Source organism: Venturia canescens, chromosome 2 (genome assembly GCF_019457755.1).
Source record: "Venturia canescens isolate UGA chromosome 2, ASM1945775v1, whole genome shotgun sequence".
In the NCBI taxonomy this organism is placed as follows: Eukaryota; Metazoa; Arthropoda; class Insecta; order Hymenoptera; family Ichneumonidae; genus Venturia; species Venturia canescens.
In genome coordinates, this window is record NC_057422.1 from 16,051,755 (window position 1) to 16,077,637 (window position 25,883).

At 41.7% G+C, this 25,883-nt stretch overlaps 1 protein-coding gene across 1 annotated transcript; it reads left to right on the forward strand.

Moving 5' to 3' along the window:
* Positions 1-4,835: 4,835 nt before the first annotated feature.
* On the forward strand, positions 4,836-23,002 carry LOC122406584 (uncharacterized; the record flags this gene model as incomplete). Its single annotated transcript, XM_043412116.1, has 2 exons — positions 4,836-5,588; positions 21,251-23,002. A coding segment is annotated over one exon (708 nt), but the record flags the coding sequence as incomplete, so codon positions are not given.
* Between the last annotated feature and the right edge of the window lie 2,881 nt (positions 23,003-25,883).

Here is a 25,883-nt window from a genome sequence, read left to right on the forward strand (position 1 = left end):
TCAAATTACAATAATGTGGGATCATAAAAATGGTCCAAGTGTGCGAGCGTCACAGCATCGTCACACTGAAAGTTTTCGTGGCCGAAAATTTTGCGTACTCCCAGTTCATTCCTTCGACCGATGAAATCCACTCGACGATGCGATGCCTTTTTTAGTTTCGTTTCTCCCTAAGTCCAAGTCAGAAGGATTATATCGAGCGTCGTTCTTCCCCCGGCGGATCCCCAAACGAGACACTGCCTCGAGACCTCTGCAAATTCCTTTGGAAATCCGGATTGGAACGAGTCAGCCAAAAATGATGCTTGCATGCTCAGATCTATGGGTGAAGTAAGTGCGTACTTGAAAAGCCGGTAGAATACGCGGGTCGTGTGGCTTTTCGCATGTTTTGCTGGCACCGCCCCGCTACCTGGCATTATATTCTGCCATAAGCAATCTCTGCTTGCTCGAACGCATTCGCCCAAAGCCAAGTGCATTTTCGTTACAATCTCGACCTCTTTCTCTCTCGCCCTTCCATTATTCTGCGTCGTTGGAAAATCCGAGCCAAATTACTTATTCCGTCGTTCTGACACTGTGAGATTATGACTTAATCCTTGTTCCAATTCGTCGAATGCCACTTTTCCTCAAGCGCATATTTGAGATCCGCGGCTCACAAATCCTGTGCAAATCCAACCAAAACTCGGCTAGAGTTGAAAATATCACATCGGAAAGAAGGCCAAATACAGTTAAAATTCGTAATGAAAACACATTTTGACAGAATAAATAATTAACGAATTTGACAAAAAAAAAAGCCCCAAATCCCTCGCTCAATATTCCTCGACACGTTAATTCAAAGCACTGAAACTGGAAAATCGTCCTAACGATTTTCCGTCTAGCACTTCTCAGTGGTCATTGACAGCGGAGGGACCAAGTTTTGCCCCTCCCTTAGAATCCAGCAATTGCACAAAACCCGATACTGGTAACCACTGAGACGAGACGCGGTGGGACGATTAGTTAATGAGTTTTCTTATCAGTGAACGAGTAAAACCGTCGCCACTGAGATATATCGCCGCTCACCTAGCTCACGTTACATGCACTATTCCATCCCAAGCAACGAAGGAAGTAACGTATGTAGTCAGTGGATATTATGACGAAGAGGGATGAACTCGTACGGCAATGAGGACTAATCGCCTTTCCGTCCTCGCGGTTAGCCGTGTAACCCAGCCTACGAAGTTTCAAACCCGATAGTACAACGAAACTTCCTAAAATTATGCACGTCCCATCTGCGAATGACATTTTGCTAGAGCTTGAATAATATCGACGCGAATTAATAGCGACTACGTTGGCTCAGTGGTTGCGTGGTTCGTATACTTGGTTGTGGAATACATCGAAGTATCGTGAATCAATAGAAAGTTATGAATCGTCAAGATGTGGTAGGCAATTGGGGAGAAAAATTCGCATGAGTCACTAGTACGCAGTTCGCTTGATAAATTTACTGAAAAAAATGCAAAACTATAAAAATTCCATGTCAAATGAATTATTCAATTTTGTCAAAAGAGCCGCCGGATTGATAGTTCCAATTGAAAAACCTCAAATCTAATAACATCCCAGAATGGTTGAGCATCATTTTCATCGAATTTGCTGTTGAAAGAAACTTGGGTTTGAAAAAGTTTGATTGAAGATTAAATGTCGTTCGGGCTGAAGTTACCATGAGTTTCAATGAATTCGAGGATTTCGGGAGCGGGAGCGCGCAGAGGCTAAAAATTTCTCAAAAATTCTATCGCTCCGTTCGTGTGGAATGCCTCATGTGTATACATATAAACGCATTCATATGGGGCTCCGTGTGACGAGAATTCCAACGCAAACGGTGCGTGTAAATATATATTTATGTAAGCGCGAAATTTATTCGTCATTAACCGATTGACGTCGTAACAAAATGCGCGGTATAATTTTCTTCTTTATGCTTCTTTTTCATTGGGTTTATAATTTTTTTCTGCTTTCCGCCCAGATCTATACGGGCGTCCGTATATATTTATATATCAAATACAAATTCGTGTGAAGAAGAAATGAAGTTGAATTAACATACATAGATACAGCGCCTTGGACGAGACTCATTGAGATTAGTTTAAGAAAAAAAGTGGAAGAACCAGAAAAACGAGAAGTGCTGGCGCGTGGGTCATAAAAATTTCGTTAGGAGAAATGCTTTCGCTGCTGAAGCAGTAATAGTATGGGACCGGATGAAAAGATGAAAAAAATTTAAGCAGCAGAAGAACGAGTGATGAAGGCCGCGCGGGGTAAGTTTAAAACCCCCGCCGGATAAAATGGCTTTTCCGGTGAGCTGTAAAGTGACCTCCGGCTCGTGGGTTTTATTGGACCATACAATTTTTCCAGCTGATGCGACAATTTGAGCATTTTACCGAGGGCCCTATTGGACGAGAAAAAGAAAGAAGAAGAGGCGGTAGAAAAAATTGCGGTGCAGAGTAGTGTCGAAAAAGATTTGTGGATTTCTTGGCAGTTCGAGTGCCTGGGCGACGAAATTCCTTATAAAATGTCAGGTAACGCGACCACTCGCCGTCCAGAGATTTCTATTTTCCGTAATGCTCGAAGCATTCAATTTTCACGACGCTGTTGCTCGATATCAAATTTTCGTCAAACGTTCGCGTCAGCTTTCAAATATTTTCACATTTTCAAGAATGCTAATTCCGCTGACGCACAATAATCCGCCATGGCGGTCGATCAAATCGCTAGAAAGGTTCATACCTCATTAATATCTCGTCGTCCTGCTGCGTAGATACTTTCGAGGAAGTGAATGGCAGCCGGCTTATTATCGTGCAAAAAAAGGCCAATTCGTCGCTCGACGTAGTATCGACGTACGTGCGTAATATTATTTTATATTGACATGTAGGACCAGCAGGGATTAAAGTATGCACATTGCACACACAACTTTCCCATTAATAAATCGTTATTTGTCCGGATGCGAGTCACGTTGCGGAGCTTCTTTTTTATCTCGTTATAAAACTATGCTCCATTATCCATGCGATGATGAGCGATTATCCGGTGCAGTGAAAAATAAAAAAAACGTTTACTGGACACTCCAATGATTCAACTGTACCCGAGCGATGCAAGTGAGTTTGTTTCTGCGACGAAAAAATCGAATCGTATCTTCTTTCATGCAACAATAATAGCCAATTTCAATCAAATTATTCAACCGGAATCATTCCTTGGTCCATTAATTAAGGCAAAACAAATTTATTCCTATTTAATCAAGAATTTTTTCCATTTTCAATGAAACCTCCAAATAAATAGCGTGGAATTCCATCCAACGGAGCAGACTGAAAATTAAGGGGGGTTCCTGCTTTAGAAAGTCAAAAAAATCGATTGTTTTCATGAATATTTTTGGACAGACAGGAATAACTCAGCATAGCGAACTTTTCGGTATAGTTTCAAGGATATTTCAAGAGTAAAAAAATCATTTTTTAATGCGAGAAATACTAATTTGTACATGGTTATTCGCAAAGTCTGATTGTCGAAGTTTCTCAGCTGCCTACAATGTGGAGATCGTAATTATTGTCCGCAACAAAATTTCCAATTTTTTTTGCCCATCTTCACATATTTTCCTTCCTCATGAGCCTATAACCTATTCGATTCAACATAAAATGTGGTCACAAAATATATCTCTATGTTCAATATCCATATGCACATGCACACGTCTGTGATCACCTGGAGAGTAGGTTTCGCGTTTGTATGCCGATCCCAGCGTGTAACATACGTTGCGGGCTTGGGGTGCGGGTGGAGGGGGCGAGAATAAATGCAAGTGGGGTGGTTGTGCTCGCGTGAATAGTTTGCGCGAGATCGTCTCTCGCGCTCATAGGATCGTATATATACAACATATACAGACGTTCGGCTCGGTCGCGTGGCCGGGGAAATTTTCCGAAAGCTCCTTCCGCGCGATTCCGATGTAGCCGTTCCAGCCGTCCAATCGGCTGTGAGCCCGGTCGAATAGGTGGGGGCCGAGCAAGACTTAAGCGAGGCCACTCGCCGTGAGCTGTCAGAGCTCTGTGGGGCACGGTCACGCGCACAGCAGCTAGATAGTTTCCGGTATTACATACATATTTATATGTATAAATGTATCCACGTATATACTCAAATATATATATGCATACATCGGCGTGTAAACATAGACCGCAATCGTAGCTCAGAGTTGAGAGATCGCGAAATTCTTTGAAACTTATTCCTGATTCCGTTCGCTTGTCTTTTTGATATTTGAAAGAATAATCGAAGATAAATTGTTCGATGAGTCGTTGAATTAAAAAAACCGAGTGTCAGGGAAACGATACTCCATTTAGGATTCGCAGAAATCAACAAGAAGAGGACGATTGCCCTGCGTTACTGGATTTAAACGAAGAGGTACTTTGCAGAGATATATTTTTATCTACTCGAAGACTCTTGACAAAAGTTACCTAAATAAAAAAAAAAACCAAAGAACAACAAACAAACTAACAAACAACTTAAAAACAAAATACACAAACACTACACAAGATGGCAGTAAAACTGGACCCGACTGGACTCTACTGAGTAATTGGTATTTCTTCAGATCATTGCTGACAGGTCTTGGCTCGTACGAACCAGCAGGACAAGCAGATCGAGAGATTTTGAGGTCTTCATTGGCAAGGGACGGAAAGAGTGTTATTCCGAATCGACATCTCTTGGATCATCATGGTGGACGGAGATCTCGATCCAACTGGTCTCTACTAAAGTGTCCTGTGAAATAATATCTCGAGTTACGTTTGAATCCGTGTTGTATACAGTTCGTTTTGCCTCGTTAGTGGCACGCGTGAGAACGTCGAAAAAAATTGCCTTGATATGGCTATTCTCGATCCAACCGGACAGTATTGAAGGAGAGAAAGGCGGGAAGATCTTCCTTCGCCGGAGCTAGAAGAGAGAAATTTCAAATTGATCGAGGCAAAGAGGAAGGAAAGATAAACGAGTCACTAGACATCGTTTACGTGATTGAAGGAACAGTAAAGCGGAAATCAAGAGATTCCAAGTCCTCTCCAAGGTCGCGACATGGCTGGAGTTCTCGATCCGACTGGGCAGTACTGAAGGGTCCGCCGAAAGGACCGAAGGGAAGGAGCAAGAAGAAGAACGAAGGAGGAGAAGAAGAAGAAGAAGTCGAAGAGCTGGCGAACCAAGAGTGCTTGAGGTGCCGGCGAGGGCGGAGGGGCGACCGTTGCAGTAAGCCTTACCGAGGTGGTTTTGCCGGTGCCGTTGGTGGTTGTGGTGGTTTTCGCGTCGGAGCCAGTACTAATACCTCTGGCAGGTGCAACGACGAGCTTCTCTTTGTCGATCATCCTCATCATCATCATCATCATCAACAACAACATCAGCCCGGAAGTACGATGGAGATGATTCCAAACGTGAGAGGCAAAGAAGAGACATCGTCTTCCAATCTTCGAAGATCACCGTGGAGTATTCACATTCGCAAAGGCAGACATTCACCTTTGCCAAATATCACGACTAAGCGTAAAACGTTACGTCACCATCGTCGTCCTTTTCTTCAATTTCAATGAAGAATCCCTCACGTGTACTGCCTTCTTGCACTGCCTATGAAAGAGGTAAGATTTTTTTTTATTCCCTACGATTTTTATTGACGTACAAATAAATCGTTTGTACCATCAGATTTTCAAACATCTGTCGTTAGAGAACTCGACTCAAGTATATTGGTACTCAGTCAAACTTAACGCTCTCTCCACAAGCAAATTGATGGAATTATTAGCATCACTGTCCGTTGCCATTCCTGCTAAAATTCTACACCAATTTATGTATCGTAAAACTCAAGCACGAAGGTTATTGCCCTGTTTAGTTATTATACTCAATCGAAACAAAACGAATTATTACCGAGTTATAATTTCCATTTGGACAACTTAAAAACATAAAAATCACTGGAATAATCGTTGATTATTGAAATTTAATCCAAAAATATTATCAGCAACGATAAAGAGCTATAACGGAAAATGCAATGTTTTTTGCAAATTCGTACTTTTATTCTGGCATAAAAATCGCTGTGACGCAATTCAAAGCTAATTAATTTCGAACAATGTCTCTCCCGGTCAAAATTGTAGAGTAAAATTAAACAATGATCTCGCATCGCATCCACGCGTCTCAAGAGATGCTTAGAAAAAAAATGTGTGTATACATTATTATATACAGTACACGCAGCATGTGGGAATGTAGCAATCAAAAACTCAGCAGCATCAATCGCGAACGCGAAGATTCGCTTGACCCCAACAAGCGCGAATTACGAGAAGCTGAGCACTCTCTCGCGGTCAACGTCCCCCTCCCTTAGAATTCATCGCAAGTGAGTAAGAAAGAGAACCATAAAAGGGGGGGGGGGGGGGGGGGGTAGGGGGGGGGGGGTGAGTGACTAAAGTGAGAACCACGGAAGTCGAAGAACGATTTCGCAAAGTTACGTCACGCCGAGTTAATTCTCCGTCAGTTAGGAAACAAAAGGCCTCGAATCCACTCGATTTAGCATACGAACGAAAGTAACTTAGGCCCTTCGCTTGTCTCGCGATCTTAGATCCAGGGTTGAATTTTCGATCATCTATTTTGAGCACTCGGTTACCAACGCCTTTGAATCTCCACCTATGATTGTGGCTCGTTGCCTTGGGACGAAAATTCTCTCGAAAATTTTTATCAACCTCGTAAATACTTACGACTTTTGACGCGTAAGAAAAAAAAGAAACTCGTCTCGTCGCCTCGACTCGACGAAGTATGTGAGATGAAACCCGCACTCGCAGTTGCTTCTCAATCATTTAAACGTCGCAGTAAACGACCTCTTATCAAATAGTTTTGGCCTTGAGGTTGAAATATATCCCCCAACTGGCTTTCGATTCGTAACGAATATCCTGGTGGAATTCGATCATTTGGAAATAAGCCGCACTCGCAACTTTTCTCCTAAACAGTGCCAAATCCCAACCATAATGTTAGATTTGCGAATGTTTCTTCACGCAGAGAAATGGCACAGTTACAAATGAGGATATTCGCAAATGCTAGATGCGCCGATGCCTCAGGTAAACGAATATTATTCACATCAGAGCATTGAAAGAGTTGGGAATACTCGATAAATCGGAATACAGCGTGCGTAAAGTGGCCGTGTATGCTGTTATAGTTAGAGTACCGAGTTTGTGTGCAAGCGTAAAGAGAGGCGCTCTCGTAAAGGCGCACGGAATTAGTCTCGGTTCCATGGGAAAGACAAGACCCCGATATGTTCTATAGAGTGGTGATGGTGTGCTCTCTTCGCGCTACCCGCCACCACCACCACCACCATCGGCACACCACCATATCGCCATCAGAAGGAACACAAGAAGGCAAGGAGAAGTGTAAGCAGCAGCAAAAGCGGCAGTAAGAGAGCAAGAGCCCATGCCTCTCGACGGAGTCTCTCCTCACATGGCCGGGTTCATTGACACCAACCTCAGAGTTTTGGGCATTGGTATTATCTCTCTCGTACTTGGCGCCGCTCACCTCTCCTTCTCTCTTTCCTTCCTCTCTCGTATTCCCCTCTCGTTTTTCCTTCCTTCTTCAGCACCTCCTCCTGCTGCTTTGCCTCCTCCTTCTTCTCTCCTTCAGATTATTTCTCTGCCTCTGTTACTCCGGAGACGACGACGACGTCGACGTCGTCGTCGTCGACGAAACCGAGGACGAAGACGATCGGAAGCTCTCTCATCGGACCACGATCTCACGTGCGTGTGCTTGCTGATGTTTGCCTCCTCGGTCACTCCAAAACCCCTCTACCGTCTCCTTATATTAGTGACCACATAACTTCTTTCACGAGCCTCGTTCATTATATCCCCGCAAAATTTTACTTCCGCTTCCTTGTGTCTCGTCGCCCCCCCCCCCCCCCCCCGCAAAAATCTCTTAAAAACCCAATGAATTTTCGTTCCTATGTGAAACTCTTTTTTTCTTCCTTTCATCGAGTTGTCTCGTGCAAGTTGCGACATTTCAATGCAAATTTACGCCTCGCCTATGGCGATTATTTTCGATAGTCGTATCGTTTTGGTGCCATCGACCTCGCGGAGTTTTCTCTTATCTTGCTCACCCACCCAACGATTGTTGCTACCCATGTTCCGAGCTTTGCGCCGATCATGCATTTTTATTTGAACTATCGAATTCATTGATGAATCGATGATTGCGGAATACTTCAATAGGCTAAATCCCACTTCGTATCTCAGAAGTAATGATCTCTCTCGTCCAATCGAATATTCTTTTCGCAATCAACGACTTCAAATCACGTCACCATTCATACCCACATGGAGACATCGTCAGACACATTCGCAATGCTTCTCCTGCGATCCTAGCTCGATTCTTCAGCTCGAAGAAACCCCAGTTGCATCACTCGAGAATAGTGCGTCGAGCAGCTAATCTCTCCTGTGTGTTGTACCTGATGCTACGTTGGTGCTGCTCCTGTGAGACAAGCCGTTGAGCGAGAGAAAATCCAGATGAGAAAACGAGAGAGGAAGATGGAGAGACAGAGAGATTGCAGCATGACCTAGGACAACATACCACGCGACCTGCATGCCAATCGTTTTACTCGCTTTTCTCTTCATTCTCTCTCTCTCTCTCTCTCTCTCTTTCTCCATCTTTCTAATTCAAGATTTCTCTCTACCTTAATACTTCTATTCCTCTCCACCTTCTGCCACACGGAGGTAACGTTCTCGAATAATTAAATTCGCACAATTTCTTTCTCTCCAGCCTCGTCTGGCAGTTGCTAATAAAGTCCTGCTCATCGGCTCTTCATTTTTATATCATCCATTGCGCCTTCGATCTCGATACACACCTTCGAAAAAATCGTCACAAGAGACACCCGTGAAAGCAAGCGACACCCAAGCCTTTGATTTCATGGTGCATCGCCACTTGCTCCGTCGATAGTATAAATTTTCGTCAGAGAAAACACAGCAATCGCGCTTCGTAGGTGTACGCGGGGCTTGGTATATAAATTTATAAACGAATACACGCATACGTTAATGGGTGTGCGGAGGTGCACACGTATATTTGCATGCCTGTATATGTAGATGGATCACTTGTAAATACATACTCGAAAAGCTATCGACCCGAGTGTGGTATACACCGCATACATATACGTACATAAGCGGGCAGGTTTTCGCCAAATGTATTGGCCGAAACGCCTCTCTCGTTCTCCGTCCCGCATACCAACCGTGAATTACAGATTTGAATTCGTTATTGGGCATGCTCGTTGAATTGGACATGACGATAAAACGATGAACGTAATTCGCGACCACCACTTTTGTTAAATACTGTAGATTCATGTTCAAGAGTTCGCGACAATGGTCTCTCGAACGACCTTCGATCAAAAGCTGTGGCAGTGACCCTATTGCAGATTCGAATGCCATTCGATTCCCCAGACTACTTTGAGCTCCGCGATTTCAAACATTTCGTCCCTGGAATCTTTTTCAAATCTTCCATCATCGTTTCTGCTTCAGAAAGACCGACTTTTCGAGTTAATTAATTAAAGCAATTTTTTAAATACTCTGAGCATTCGATTATTATTTAACAATGCACTCAAATAAAGTCAGCTGTATCCATGCACCGGCATGGACTCGGATCCACATAAATGCACGCGTGTGCAGAGGGGTCTCGCAGATCAAATACCTTAGACGTCATTCTACCGCGTGCTCTCGGAACACCTGTGTATATTACACGGTGTGCCATCAGAAGAGAGGAAGAAGAATAAGAGAGAAAGGGAGAGAGTGAGTACGGTGTGGTTGTATATGTGTGTGAACAGTCAGGGCTCTCTCGTAGCGCCACCGAGACCATGGCTTTTCTCTCCTTGTTCTCTCTTCTCGAAGGGACAAGACTCACGTGCCGAGGTACACGGAACATATACAGGATATATATATATGTGTATATAGATTCGACATGGCATAAGCGGTGAAAGTGTTTGAAATTCTACGCTTTGACCGAACGATTTGTGAGATAATCGAGAAGGAGAGATAACAGTCCAAACGAAAGTAAAACTTACATGTGAATTCGGGTTTTCTGATCGAATTGCTAATTTATCAATTAATTCTCACTCGCGATGAAGGAAACCACTGAATTAATGAGGCTTCAGTAAGAATAAAATAAAATGATCGTTACAACATTACCATACTATCTTATGTGAGGAGTCTTACTCATTTCGGTGGTTAAATTTAAATGGTTACTTAATGTTATGGTTTCGTGTCTGGCTAAGGATGTCTTTTAAGGACTCGGCATATACGGCGCGCCTCGAAAAATGTAGCTTTCGATCCCGCGACTTCTCGTCCTTCTAGATATTTTTCTTCCAACCACGCAACGTATACTCTTTTAGACCACTTTTTTTGGCGCTTCTCTGCCTTTTTTATCTCTTTTCGTCGGGGCGCACACACGCGCACACGCATAGACGCGCGTAAATTGAGAGACCCGGCAAAGACCCCTCTAGGATCCCTCGCGCTGAGGCTGAAGCTCACTCGGGAGGTTCGAGGTTCGTTCACCTCGTTCGTCTAGCAGAGCTCACCGACTCTCGCGGTCCTGTATATATAGTCAAGAGCCACCGCACAGTGTCTCACTTTGTCTTGTTTCTCTTCTTCTTTTTTCTTCCTCGCCTCCTTGTTCTTTCTCTTCTTCTTCTTCTTCTTCTTTTGCTTCTACGTCTGCGCATCCACCATACCGAGGATTGAAGTGTAGAACTCGGAGCGCTGGAACGAGGGGACAAAAAGAGGGAGCGAGAAAGAAAGGAAAAGGAAAAGAATAAGAGGGACACGAAATGAGAGCTCACGGCACTCCGTGAGAGAACAGCTCCCATTCATTTACCGCCTCGCTGATGTCCTATCCAAGATCACGCTCTAAGGCACTCGCCCCACCGGATCGACCACAATTTAATTTGACATTCTTCGGATTCTCAGATTTCCGCCTCCCAAGCTTCCCCGATGCTTAATATATGTGTATATACATCGATTCGAGTACCTTTTATAATTTACCTGGAAGGGCTATGGGCGAGATTCGACTGGCGATCCTTTATATTCCAAACCCTTCATCCACCCTCGACTAAAAGTTAGGATCAACGATTCAAGGTGAGAATTCACAAAGGTCTCGCAGCCACGTGGCTATCACGAAGCTCGGCTTTTGCTCTATTCTTTATCGCCGAAAACGAGATTCCAATCCCTCTGATTCATCGCCACCTCAGGTGCATCATTTTATTTTGTTTTTTAATTCGTTATTACTTTGAATATTTGCCGCATCTTCGGACTCAGGGCGAATAACCACCGCAGGAGAAGCGAACAAACGAATCTGATCAAATCCCAAACTAGAAGCCTTCGCATGCACCAATCTCCAATGCAATCTCAATATTTTCGCCTGAAATATTCCATAACTTCAATAAAATCATGGAACGGCCGAACACACTTTCATGCCATCGATCAAAAAGGTTCGTTTGATCGTTGAACGCATACCGAAAGACCAGATAAATTCTCGTTGAATTTCCACCCATTTTGTTTATTCTTATTCTCATTATCCGTACCTCCATCATGAAAATCAATTAGCCGTGAATGGATTTTTTATCGCTCCCTCTCTGTTTCTCTCTCGAAGGTGTCTCAACGATATTATCGCGATTACAAATCGATTGAGTCGTCGAATAAAATCGTGTCACAGGTCAAAGTTTCCCGTTAGATATTACAATGAAGCCGGAGGGATAATGTTTGTACTTGGATTTGTTGCGGTATAGTTACATTGCAGGATAACCGACACTTTTGTACATAGCACAGACACTTACATTAGTGCATAGCAGATTCAGTATACTTCAATGTTGCGATACGACAGGCTGCGTTGGGATCTTTATGCAGCTCGGAGGGAGAGGCAGGAGGACGGACGAGCGAAGTTAGTATCTAGTTTCTAGCTGGCGCATTAGACCCAAGTGAGAATATCTCTCGTACATCGACGTGTATGTATATGCGGGCAGTTCGATGTGCAGCATATCGAAGGTCCCGTGCGCGCACAGCCGGTACAGTGTATAATGCCAACCAGTGGCATTTACCAACGAGCATACTATACGCCGCGAGGACTCTCCGTTCTACGACGACCAACGGGCGAGGGCTTCTTTCGCAGCGTCGTCTATAACAGGCCAGGAGAAAAACTACCTTGTCTTATGGATTATTTCCCTTGCGATAGGACTAAGAAATACGATGCACCAACCGACATGCAGATATAGGAGAAGTCGCGGGCTTCAATCTTCCATAATGTTTCATCGACGATATTCTTTTTCTTCGCGTCTTTCATCCGTTTCGTTGGGGTGGACGCGAGTCATTTTTCTCGGGTGGGGATCAAATGTTGGAATGACTAAAATTTCGAACAGCTAAAATCTCGAGTTTATAAACTTCGAATGATTGTATGAAGACAGATGGATTCGACTAGAGCTTTGAATGCCGAAAATAAATAAAGCAGAAACTGCAGGTTCGAAGCACGTTTACATCGAAAATAGAATGTAACAATCGCCCATAGGACGATGACTAAAATATCGATTTTTCAAAAATTCGACTATCACTCTTTCGATTCATAAATTACTACGGTCAGCGATACTGTGAAAATTCACAATATTGAAAATATAATAACGAAAGACCAAATGTTACTGAGGTTGAAATAATGAAACACCAAAAAGTCGAACAGTCAAAATAGCGAAACGTTAGAAAGTCGATCGATCAAAATAAAGAAATGCAGTGGATCTCCAAATACACGCGTCTCACTCACTCGCTTACTCAGAACGGTGATCTCCAATTTTAAACATCGCGATTTTGACTTTCGCCTTTTCGAGCTATCATTATTCTGCATACCTAAGTTTTATAGGCTCGAAAAATTCACTTTCGATTTTTTGCTACTCCATATTCTGGTCTGTCTGTAAAACAATTACTCTCCATTTTGAATTCGAAAATATGAACTTTTGACATTCGGATGGTCTGTTAAAATTGCATTCGAAATGAAAACTATTGAAATATATATTTTCGGGTAAATACGAATTCAAAGAAGGAATTTTTAATTAAACACGCAATCTGCTGAATAGTCGATCGGGAATAAGAATTTCGAATTGCTTATTTTTCTCCAAACTGATATCACAACTTTTAAAATTTCGAAATATCGACCGTTTTACAATTCAGTTATTCGACATATTGAACCCCACCCATTTTTCTCTGCTGAAACGTCTTTTACAATTATTTATTCGAGGAGCGTGCCTTTGGCCGATTGATTGTGCTTAAAAGGTTCAAGATTGTTCGGTTTTCAAAGTCATTTGAATACTCCATACTTCAATGACATCTGTCATTGAAAAACTTTTGTCCAATGATTATTTGGATCGTCAAACATTTCTCTATTTCACGCGAACATGGCATTTTTCGAAGTGAATTGTTTTCACGAATGTAATCGAATCTCAGTTTTTTCATGTTTATAAGAGTTTTTTTAATGCTGACAATGATAGGTGAGAAGAGAGGAAAAATGAGCAATCAGAAACCTTTTACATTGAAAAGGTTCTAGTCGTGCGAATTGTATATTAAGTGGATGTGTACAAACACACGACGACCTCCGCTGCCTCATAAAATATCTACGGTGGATCAGCTTTCGCATGATCTGCAGAAACACTTTCATTGTTCGCCTCTTGAAATAAAAAAAAAATAAAAGAAAAGGAACGAAAAATGTCTCTTTAATAAAAAAAAGCATCTCATCAAAACGACACGATCGAGGGTCTCGACAGCGGGGAAAAGCTACGTAATAAGAGTCACTCGAAGTCTCGCAATCTTCGTGATTGGTCGATTTAGCGAAATCTTCGTAGCGGCGACGAAATCGTGCATCGGCTAATGTCTTATTGGCGCGAGCGGGAATGAGCCTTAAAGGCTGCAGGAAAATCCGTGTCATCCTTCAAGGACATCAAGAAGATCTTTGAAACAGCTACATTTACATATATATACATACAAATAAAAAAAAAACAAGTATCAATTTAATCATCTCTCCGCAATGATATTCAACACCGTCGTTCAAATATTCGTTCTCATTGTTCATTGCCTTCTTCGATCCTCGAAACTCCGATATCAAAGATCCGATTTCCCATAGTTTTTTTCTTCACCTGAACAAGTTTGAGGATTTATTCGCAAAAAAATGCGTTTTCAATTTTCACCAGCAGGACGCATTCGCTCATGGAATATACGAAAAAAGGGATAACGTAATAAAACGCCACGAGGGAGGACGATCGGGTATCATGATCTTTCGCTGTGTCCAATGACGCCGACGCAGACGTCGTCGACGACGTCGTCCGTCGTCGTCGGTGGTGAGCGGATCGCCTTGACTAGAAAATCACGTGGTGCCATGCACATGTACTCGCGGGAAATGACTCGTTATATAAACTAATGATTAGTCCCGAGTACAGTTTATAATACCTTACTCTGATAGCGGTATATAAAGCTGCTTGTTATACGCGGCGTCAAACTAATAGTCTGTGCAAGTTTAACTTCTCCAGCGTGTTTCTAATTTAATGAATCCATTGCTAACGTTTCTGAGTGCAAACGCGGTGTACTCCAGGACGATCGATTGGGCAAGCGATTGGAGGCAGTAGGTTGGATCACCCGAGCAGATCTCTACCTTAAAAATAGTTGAAAATACTCATCGGCTTTGATTTCGGTGAGAGCACGCGAGAGCGTATTGTATTATAATGGAGTTTGGAAGCAAAGCCAACATTTGGATGATGGTTGACTGTGAAAATTCTCCGAATGGGCATCACCTGGTGCACGATCGATTCTTCTATCCTCAATTCGATTTTTTACCAAGTAGAATACCGCAAAATGGGAAAAACATCGTAAAATTTTCCTCTATACAGGAAGTCAGATTATCTGCAAAGTGCAAAGACAGACTTTTATAGACGTGACGACCAGTACATAGACAGGTACAGCGACATTCCTCGTAAAAAAGTCGAGCCAGGTCGGATATCGGAGCAGACGTAGGTAAAGCGACGGTAGCACATGAGTGCTCACAAGCGCGCGCGGGACTTCAAGTACGAGTGCGAGAGCATAAAATAGCGGCAGACAGAGACCCCCCGGGGGTTTCCTTAACTCTCGTGATCTGTCAAGCACAACAGAGTACATTTGCTAGTTGCATACGGAGGCGCCTACACCGGCGCGGTTATCGGTATTGCTAACGGCTCGATTCAAATGAGACGCTGAGTAATGAACGCAATTTGAGAAAGAAAAACGCTACGAGCAAAAAGAACAACTTTGTCTCAATAAAAATAATCAGCACAATAGCGAGTGGGATAATGAGGAGGGAAAAGCTAGGGACTGCGGTGCTCCGTTGAGTTTTCATACTCGCGAGCACGATAAATTCAACTCTGTGTTGTGACAACGACGTTTATCGACGAGACGGATGATGCGATAAATTAATGAACTTTCCGTCCATAAACCACGTACCGTCTACACACACACACACACACACACACACACACACACACGAACATCCGTATGTATAATCGTAGTACATGAACCGTAGCTAGCGAGCTCTGCTATATATTAGCTTGACTATCTCTTCCTGATGAATGAAATTCAATAACGGTTTACTGTTACGAGAACTCCTAAGGATGAACCGCGGTCAGTACACTATTAATACGTCCCCATACCTCGTACACATACGAGTATCGTAGAAAAATTACGCATGTGTCAGACCCAGCGCGGATTCCGTTGCTTCATCTCTCCATACATATATATGTGAGCGAGCATATACATACGTACTATCGTTTATAATGGAAACAAGAGACAAGGATGAAGAAAGCCCGCGGTGAAGCGTACCAGGTGAAAGAGTACAAGATGTGTGTTGTACGTAGGTATAGTTAGTATACACGTATATATGTATATACATCGCGGGTAGGTCTGCATGAAAGTAGGTCAGAGCCGAGAGCAACCTGTGAGAAAGAGAGAAAATAAAAAAAGGAAAGAGAATGCGAGAGGAAGAGAGTGAGAAGCGAGTTGAGGTAGTACTGTACACGAATATACATGTGTATATTCCCATGTAGGGTTTTACAAAGGGCCCAAGATCGGCCCAGTACCGGCAGCCACCACTCCGATCTTGGCGCGGTAATGGCAGCCAAGACTGGCGGGATGATGGCTCAAGCACGGATGATAACTTCGGCCCGTTACCGATTGCCGTTCTTGGCCCAAGATCGTCAGCCAATTGCTGATACATTATAATGGCGCATCAATGGCAATAAACTGGGAGCTTTCGATTAAACACTTTTGCAAGAAAACGAAAAACATGACAAAATTTATTTTTTTTTCACTGTGTATTGGATTTTCTAATGTTTGTGATCTCAGACCCTTACCGTTCCGAGATTCTGAAATCAATTATATCGAAGAAAAATGTGTACACATGTGGGATTCGATCTACCTACCTACCTAACACGCTCTAACTTAACGGACGCACGCTACCTACTAGACCAATTCGTCATTGTACCAACTGTGTCATAAAATTCTTGATATGTTGCAAAGGATGTTTCGAGTGATGTATATGGTGATTTCGAATTGTTTGAGTGACCTACTTTGAGTTTTGTTACATAAAAAATTGTAATACTAAATTTTGACGATTTACAATAGAATAAAAAATCTATCTTACACTAAATTTATTGATATAGCAATGGAAGTTTTGATAAATTTCTTTACATCAATGAGTTTTAATGAATTTCTCTCAGTGATAAAAGCTTGGATCATATTTTTTGTAAAAATATCTAGATCAAATTTCTTTTCCGGCAACAATTTTGATGAACACTATTTCTAAGTGATGACTGTGTTGGTCAAATTTGTTTACCGCAACAGTATTCATGAAAATTTCTTACTTGCAGCGATGAAAGTTATGGTTTCATTTTTGGTGTAACGCAGGAAAGTTTTGAAAACATATTCTTTCAGCGATGAAAATTTTGATGAAATTTCAATATTTTATATAATCATAAAAATTTTTATCTCATAGCGGAGAAAGTTATGCCTAAATTTTTGAGTAGCAAGAAAGTTTCCAAATTTTGGTTACTGTAGAGAAAATGTTTCCAAAATTTTCCTGCTACACAAAAAATTAAAACATATAACTTTCACCGCTGCAAGACAAATGTTTATAAATATTGTTGCGGCAAGCAAATTTAACCAGAACTCTCATCGCTTGAAAAGGAAGTTCATCAAAGTTGTTGGCGGAAAAGAAATTTGATCTAAATTTTTGTACAAAGAAAGAAATATAATCCAAACTTTCATCACTGGGAGAAATTCATTAAAACTCATTGGTGCGAAATGGGCCCTCTGATATTGCACTTCTATTGACAAATTTAGTAATACAATAGTATACAGTCATCGGCCCAAAAATGGTCCAAAACTGGTAAAATTCGCTTGGCCAATGATTGGTTACCATTCATGTGCCAAGTATTGCATTTTTACCGGGAAATATATAGTAAAAAATATTCAAGGTTTTCGGTCATCAGCCGATAATGGCCCAAGACTGATAAAGTTCGTTCGGCCGATCATTGGCTACCATTCAAGGGCCGACTGTCGGTTGCATATTGGCAAAAATATTCTTTTTTTTTATACGGCAGCCAATAAACGCCCAAGGACGGGGCCAAGCTTGGCAAAATATACTCGACAAGCCATGCGTGGGCCAAGCATTGGCCCTATTGTCAAGCTTGGCGTTTCCTACATGGGTTTATATATACGTTTATGTTGTATACTGCTGTTTGTGTGTTGAGGGAACACCAAGTTCAGGGGCAATATACCTCTATAAGACAGAACGGGGCTTATGGTGGGTCTCTCGAGAGATGAGAGATGAGAGACTTTGCTCCAGCACACTCTCTTTCTCTCCACGTCACGATTTACCTTCTCTCCCTCTTTTCGTGCCCCAGCATCGTTCTCCTCTTCGTCTATACGTCGACGGTGTCGAGTGTAAAACGGAGGAGAGATAAAAAAACGAAAGAAAGAAAGAAAAAAAAAGATAGAGGGGAAAAAGGATTTAACGGATGATCGTCGTTGGCTTTTGCTTGGGTAAGGTCCACGATTTGGGAGAATAACTGAGGTCAAGCTCTCGACGAAGTAACAGAACACGGTCTAACGGTTCGCTTATATACACCTGGACTTTATTTCACGGCCAGTGCCACCGGACTGAGCCTACTGTATTGATATGTATATATATTCGTATTTACGAATATGTTTATGTAAGTGCGTGGCCACGACGCAACGATCGAAGAACATGGAGAGGACACGATACGAGGGGGGCGAACACACCTCGTCGACACACTCGTTTCCTCTACTTCACATCTCACTCTCATATCGAGTTTGTGCACACGAGTCTTACTCGTTATTTGACCTTAATGCAATTATGCTCCGAGATCGAATTGACGTATAGTCTTCTTGGATTTAGATCGATGGACCACTGAAACGCTCGTGATCTTGCATACGAAACTCTGGTCTTTCAGGTTTTTTTTAACGTCTTGTATTTTTTGTTCACGCCTTGGATTTTTCGCGTGTGTGTATCGATACACGTGGCATGAATTCGAGCTAATGAAGTTTTTTAATCCTCTCATTTTTATGCGTCACGCATCTTGATACCTCTTTCTTATTATTTAAATCTGATCCCGAACAGAGAAAGATCGAGACGAATTGAATTTTGTGTCGGAGATAAAAATCTTGGACGTAGGTTTGTTTATGCATATTACGAATCCGTCTCGAGATATCATTGCAGATTCGAGTAATTTTGCCATGTGGAGAACCTCGAGGAAGCGAGAGACTTTCCTTGATTTCGTGGAGAGCGCTTTTTCAATAAAGAAAGCCGAAGGGATACGAGGGAGAAAGTGAAAGAACTTGTTAACCGATGCTTTCCCGGTGCTGGGTGTGCACCCGACGATCTTGGTCGAGGAGTCTCAGGGTGAAAGTGGAAATTCCCCTGGCCAAAGCTCCTTCAGAATTCCAAGTTCATCACAAATAGAAAACTTTTGCTTTCTTCGATTTGAAACGAGTGGAGCCTCGTTTCGTTCATTTTCTCCTCGAGCTCCCAGATCTCTGAATGTTTATTTCACTCTTTCTGCGAACGAAAATCTGATTGGGAGCGTCGCGTTTCTGTCCCCGACCAACTGGTCCTCCGTTGCTCACAGCATGTTCTGAGAATTCGGCTGTGCTAAGCTCGAGTAGTCAAAATAACCTGCCGTTGCTTCCACCTGTTTTCGCATCTCTCGATACGTCGTTGTAATAACGAAGGTGTCTTCGCGCACATACGTGTTTACAGTGGACAGTCCTGCCAGCTCGTCTCTCAATCGATAATGTGAGCGCGAACAACTTCTCGCGACCTCTCTAAAAACCGGGAAAGGAGAAACAAAAATTATCATTCGACCTCGCGAGCATCGCAGCTTCCCCAAGGACGTCAGGCCTATCGATAATCGCACGAGGCTATTTATTATAATATTACGTAGATCTTCGATAATTCACCGAAGAGAGCGAGTGCGAGAGAGAAAAAGGGAGAGAGAGAGAGAGAAGGGGGGAGGAGAGAGATTGAGAATCATTTCTGTACAACTCTCGAGGCTCTTTGGGTAGATGATACCTCGTATATGTTTAATGCTCTATGTATTATAAGATGTTGAGACCATCCACTATGCATATGAGCAATAATATACAGACCTCTCGATACATTGTATACCTCGATAACTATAAAAGCGATATCTGCATGAAGCAACCTCGTATAGAAATCGCCAGGACTCGCATTGAATTTAATCGTCGAATATCAATAACTCCCCCGCACACTTGGGACGCTCGACGATTACGAGAGGATTATAATGCTTTTACATTTTTATTTATCTCCTCGCGAAGTAGATCTCGCTGCGTATCTATGCAGCTTTAATTAATAGCGCAGGTTTCGAGCGAAGGCGGATTTGTTAATGATAGGTTCGGACGCGCGATAATCATTTGCGAGACATCCGATGAAGCTCACGCAGTACTCGTGTGAGGTCGTTTAAGATATGCGATTGCTTAGCTTCCAGTATCCTACCGTAAAATCTTTATCTTTTCGATGATCGGAGCGAGAGGATCTTAATGAATACCATATTCGAGAAGAAAAATATAGAGATTGTGAGGAGCCACAATTGAAAAAATCTCAATTTTCATTAGTATTTGCTCTGAAGCCTGCCCAAAAGTTGTAGAATTCACGTCATCGATGGGACGAGTGCAAAAATAATTCGAGACATCTTCGGCCTTGACGTGGATTGTTGACGCGAAGATGTACTGGTGTAGCGTTACGGCATATCAGAATGCTAATTACATTTAATTGTTTTTTAAGTTTCTCACTTCAATTTGGCATCCGGAATCCCCAGAGCTTCATTTCCAAGCAGAATGGAGCATAAATAAATCAGAAAAGGATAGAAAAAAAAGTAAAAGCAATCACAATTTTGTCACGGGAGCTGAATAATGAATTTTTCATTAGCTAACAAATGTCTGTAATACGAAACTGTATTATAGCAATCTCGAGAGTTAAACGGACGGTGAAATGTCCCCGAGGACACCGAGAGCTGGGCAAGAGACTGAGCGAGAGAGAGAGAGAGAGCAAGAGCAGCAGAGTCAGGGCGTGGTTTCCTAGTCAGAGTTTTTGCACGGCTAGAATGCACCAGGCGGCCTTCACCAAGATCAGGATACTTCGATCCTAGAGCTGCAGCACACCATCAAACGAATAACCACTTCCTCCCCCTCGTCCCTGGCTCCTTGGCTCTAACATTTTCAGTCGACGTGCATTCTCTCCTTTGCTTTGCTCTACTGATCCGCGTTTGGCTTCTTCCTGGCTCTCTGGTGAACGAGAAACGAAAGTTGGAGGTGCGAAAGCAATTCTGTTCGGGAGGTACTGATTCAGATTTGCTGCTTGGTAGGCTATATAGAAAGGGGGAGAGCGAAAGGCTGGAAAAAAGTTTAAACGTGAGTCACCGAGTCATTTCCGGTTTCTTACGTAGCGAGCGAATATCTGACATTCCATAAGGCTGCCCCAATAGCCAAATCGCCATCCGAATATAAATATGAAGCTAGTCTTCTTCATCCCTCAAAGTATCCCGTATAACCTCACTCGACAATTATCCAGTTATATACGTAATACTTTGTTACCGGTAACCACAGTTCATTTATGTTTAGCGTTATTCCCGACGTGGAGACTTGACTGCCAAGGTCTCCTCACTTTTTAACGGTCTTTCTTATGCCTTTTTTCTGCTTTACTCTCGTTACAGATGCTGACCACCAGAAACGTCACTGCCGACGCGCGGAGAGCGTGGACCTTCGTATGCAATTTTTCGCCTCTCTCTCTCTCTCTCTCTCTCTCTCTCTCCTTCAACTTTCGTCCCGCTCCTCGTTGTTCGTCGTTTTAGCATCAACGGAGAAAAAGGAGATCAACGAAGATGACGCAGATCCAGCGCCTCTCGTATTATAATGAATTTACAAACATTTCATTGTACTGACGATCGCCCAACGACACGGCAAATATTTCATTAAAAAAGGGAGAGAGAGAGAGGGAGCGAAGAAATATTTTCTTCACTGCCATGGAAGCCAGGCCACACCACCCTAGTCGCAAAATTCTCTCTGAGCCGTCTCTCCGCCAAATCATCATTCATGAAACAATGAAAACAATCGAGTGCTTTCAATCACTTGGAGATACTCATACGGTTCGGAACGAATGCTGAAGATCATTGAGCTCGAAAGTGGAAGGAACCAGCAGCACACAGAACGACAACAAGCATCTGTCTTCCTTCTACTGACTTTCGAAGGCCCCACGATGTCGTTCAACGTCACTGTTTTTAATTTTTATAAGTTTTCTCCCATTCATTATTATTATTTTATTATTATTATTATTATTATTATTATTATTATTATTATTATTATTATTATTATTATTATTATTATTATTATTATTATAACTATTATTATTTTTACTGTTTTTCTTAATAATATTATTGGTTTTGATCCTATCATAACTTCGTCACCCTTTCACGATTTTTTATTGCTAATAATATTACATGATTCAGAGTAAAAAAATTTTGACTCGACACCCTTCTTAAGTGTTTATCCCCATTAGTCTCTGCGACATCAGCATTTTTCCGGAATTCATCTGTAAAGCGTTTTTATTCTATTAACAGCGAGAGGAATGTTTGAAAACAAAAGATCACAGTAGCTTCCCTCTTAATATATTATTACTTGTCTTTTTTTTCTTTCTGGTTTTTTTTCTTTTTTTTTTTAATGTAACAATTATTCATCACGAATATTGCCTTACGGTCGTAATTTAATCTCGATAATTTTCCCCTTCTCGCGAATCGCGAACACAAGGAACGATCCACGTGATTGCGAGACGCGTGGTTATTTAAAGACAGAGATAAAAAAAATTTTTTTAAGAAAAAATTGATGCGTCAATACAAGAGCGTAACGATTATTCGTGACTTTTTAATGCGGCATACAGCATTAAAGTCTCTGTTTTAAGTTTGATGTTGAATTGAAAGAAAAATAATAAATCGTACTCTCAATAAAGATTTGATTTGAATTATATGTGAAGAATGATTCGTGTTCGTGAATGTGAGCGTTTTGAAAAATCGTGTTTGTAAGTGTACGAGTTACCAGAATCGTCCGTTTTTTTTCTCATCTTCGCCAATCCGGATTCCCACTCGACTGTTCATTTTTTTCTCATGTGATTTTTTTTATCATTCATCGGCCCTTTCCTATTTTTACTCCTCAAGTCAACAAACGCGCGTTACCACCTGCAGCGATTTTCCAAATTTTATGCTCATCGTATGGATAGAAATAATTAGAAACTCTGCAGGCGCATTTTACAATGTTCGAGTGCCTCAGTGTGAATGCGATGATGCTTATTTTAACTTGAGAATGAGAACGAGCACCGTTGAACCGAGAAATGAATATTTCAATAAATATCTATATATACACGAATATATAATGGCATATGAAATATGAAATATATTTTTGTACTTTGCACGTTACGGGAAACCAGATATTGTATTTTTGTTACTCGCTCCGCATATCAGAAAATATCATGGTGTCAAACTGGAAGCAGAAACACAATCAACTTTCCCACCGTCTCATCAATACTCAGAGATCATAAATTCAAAAAAATCCTTTTTTCCTCTTTTTCGTATGTTTTTTCTCTTTTTCAATTGTCCCATCCCATGCTCAAACTGTGAAGAAAAAAAAGAAGTAAGAGACAGAGTAATGCTCAGTCTCCGTTATTCAAAGTCATGGAAAAAATATTAGTTTTTGTATCACTAGTTTTTTTTTTTTTTTGACACCATCCTGATTCATTTGCCTTGCCGACCTCAATACACCTTTCGAATCGTTTCGATACGTTCCTTTAGATAGAACCGCGGAATAATGAATCGCAATCCGAGGTGAGTGAATCTTAGTTTCAAAATTAACTTCATAAGGTTCAAGAATCATCGAAATTAGCGGCAAAGATAAAAGCGACAGAAATAAACCATGAGAGCTTTTGAAACGAGAAGGAAGTGCAAACAGAACGAATCGACGCTGAAGAGACGTTGGTGCGTGCATTTACTTTGCAATATTTAAATATTTTGTCGATTTTGTTTCACGGTAACGAAAATGGTATCGGAATCCTTAAACGGGTCATTAGTATCGTCTATCAGCTCTTCATTTTCCCATTTAGACGCGACTTCACCCTACGAGATTATAGTACTTAGATCGTGGACGAAGGTGCATATGGTGGCGCGTGCCATGCGTTTCTCTTTTGTTTTTACAGACTGGTGAGCGACTCCCGGGACTGGGTTACTGAGGTTCTCTCGTGTTTCCTCCTCGCTCTTTCCCTCCGTCCTTGTCGTTGCTCTACTCGTCGCCAGCATCCCCACCAAAGGACTCGGCAGTCCACTGTCTCATTCTTTCTTATCTTTTCTCGCTCTTTACCTCTCGCACTCTTTCTCTTTCGCTCGCTCTTTCTTCCTCGATCACTTCGAGGACGTGTCATTAAAGTACGATTTTCGAACGGAGAGAATAAAGTTGTGATCCATTCGATCGAGTGGTCAATGCTTATCGAAAAATTACTTTTTCCTTCGTCATATTCGTCATCGCGGTACTTCTACATGCCCGGAACTTACACGAGAAATTATTCATGGATCGTTAATGCTGGCAATTAAAACTCGAAGGATTTTCCCGGCTCTATCCTTGATGTCACTAGTCCTTGCTCTTCTTATGAACGTCTCGTATTATCTCCAGCAGTTTCGCGATCATTGACAGATCGAACGACGGATATTCTTAATTGCTGTAAGCGTAGATACCTTCGGAAAAAGTGGTGCAACGGTACTTCATTGTACAATGTATTTTTATCGAGAATCTGACAGATTTTTCAGGCCACTATAAACACGTTTGTGATTTATTGAGAAGGTGATGTTGCAAGGTCGAAAATTCACAAAGTCATTGAAACTCCGATTGAAATCGACGCCGTTAATTACGGGATCGAATTCTTCCTCAACTTCTCATAATTCACATTTTAACAGCGAAAAACGTAGATTTTGTTGCTACACTCAAAATCCTCGTTACCTGCAAATTCATCCAAATTACACATTTTCTCACATGTTCGTACTTAGTCATGCGCATGCTTTTCTCAATCAGTATTAAAAAAAGTCGCAAATACGAGGGTGAGCCGTGCGGAAGATAGCAATCTTTAAAAGGCCTGGACTTCAGCTGTGACGTTGAGTCGTAAAATCGTAAATACACGTTCGGAACTTTTGTTCCCCACAAAACGCGAAAAAAGCTCGTACGAAGTTTTCGTACTCTGGAAATTATGGTCTGCAAGCTGGACTTCCTTCTCAATTTTTTCCTTGCTCATCCTGGTATTCCTATGGAAACAATTTTGAACATTTCCCACATTTCTCATATCTCTAAATTCTTTTATATTATTAATATCAGAATAAATTATATTATCTTCCCAATCTATTGCGATTCATTTCAAAAGACTAGCTTTGTATCAAGAATTCTTGTAATCTTGTCACTTATTCGTGGCTCGGTGCAATGTTCAATAAACAACAGGCCGATGACACATTCACATTATTTTTTATCCTACGCTGATCAAATACAGAGCTATTGACAACAAATTAATAAAAAAACAACGAATTTACTGTGTGCATTTGCAATAAAAAATAATGCATGCCCCTCGATCATTATTCTTAACCTTGAGTTATTGTACAGTTGGTACAGTGTACAGTTATTATAAATTTTACGGCCAGGTATGTTTACGGGGAAATAATCAGTAGTAGAGATTTGAGCAAGCTCTCGGTATCTCGGTGGTTCGGACGTGTGCGTGTGTGTGTGTGTGTGTAGAAACAAAAAACGACTATAAAATGTCCCGATGATTTTTATTGGTCTGCATTACAATAGTTTTTTGTTGTTTTTTTTTGTACGTAGCATAAAAATAGATCGAATGATAAAAAAAACCTAATAATCTTCCGCATGGACCGTATATATTCATGATTTTTTCGCCGAGTAATGATTCTACGTAGTATTCTTAATTCAAGAACATTGTATTTAATTCCTGATTTTCTTCCGTATCTGTAATCGCTGCGAAAGTGATGAGCACAAGTTTTCCGGGTCTCTCGCATCTTCTCTCACGCATTTCTTCATTTTATATTTTTATTTAAACTCTCTGAGCGTCCTCGATGAATCTTCCTCACCCCGTATTTTCTCGTTGTGATATGAACGCGTAGATGAAGAGGATGGGAGACGGGGGGAAGTGAGAAAGTACGGAAATGATGAACACAAGCGAGCGAGGAAGCAAACGTTCATCGTTGAATCCCCGCGAGTTCTCCGCTCCCGCGACAGATGTGACTCGCTTCTTTTTTCCTGTTTTTTTTCCAC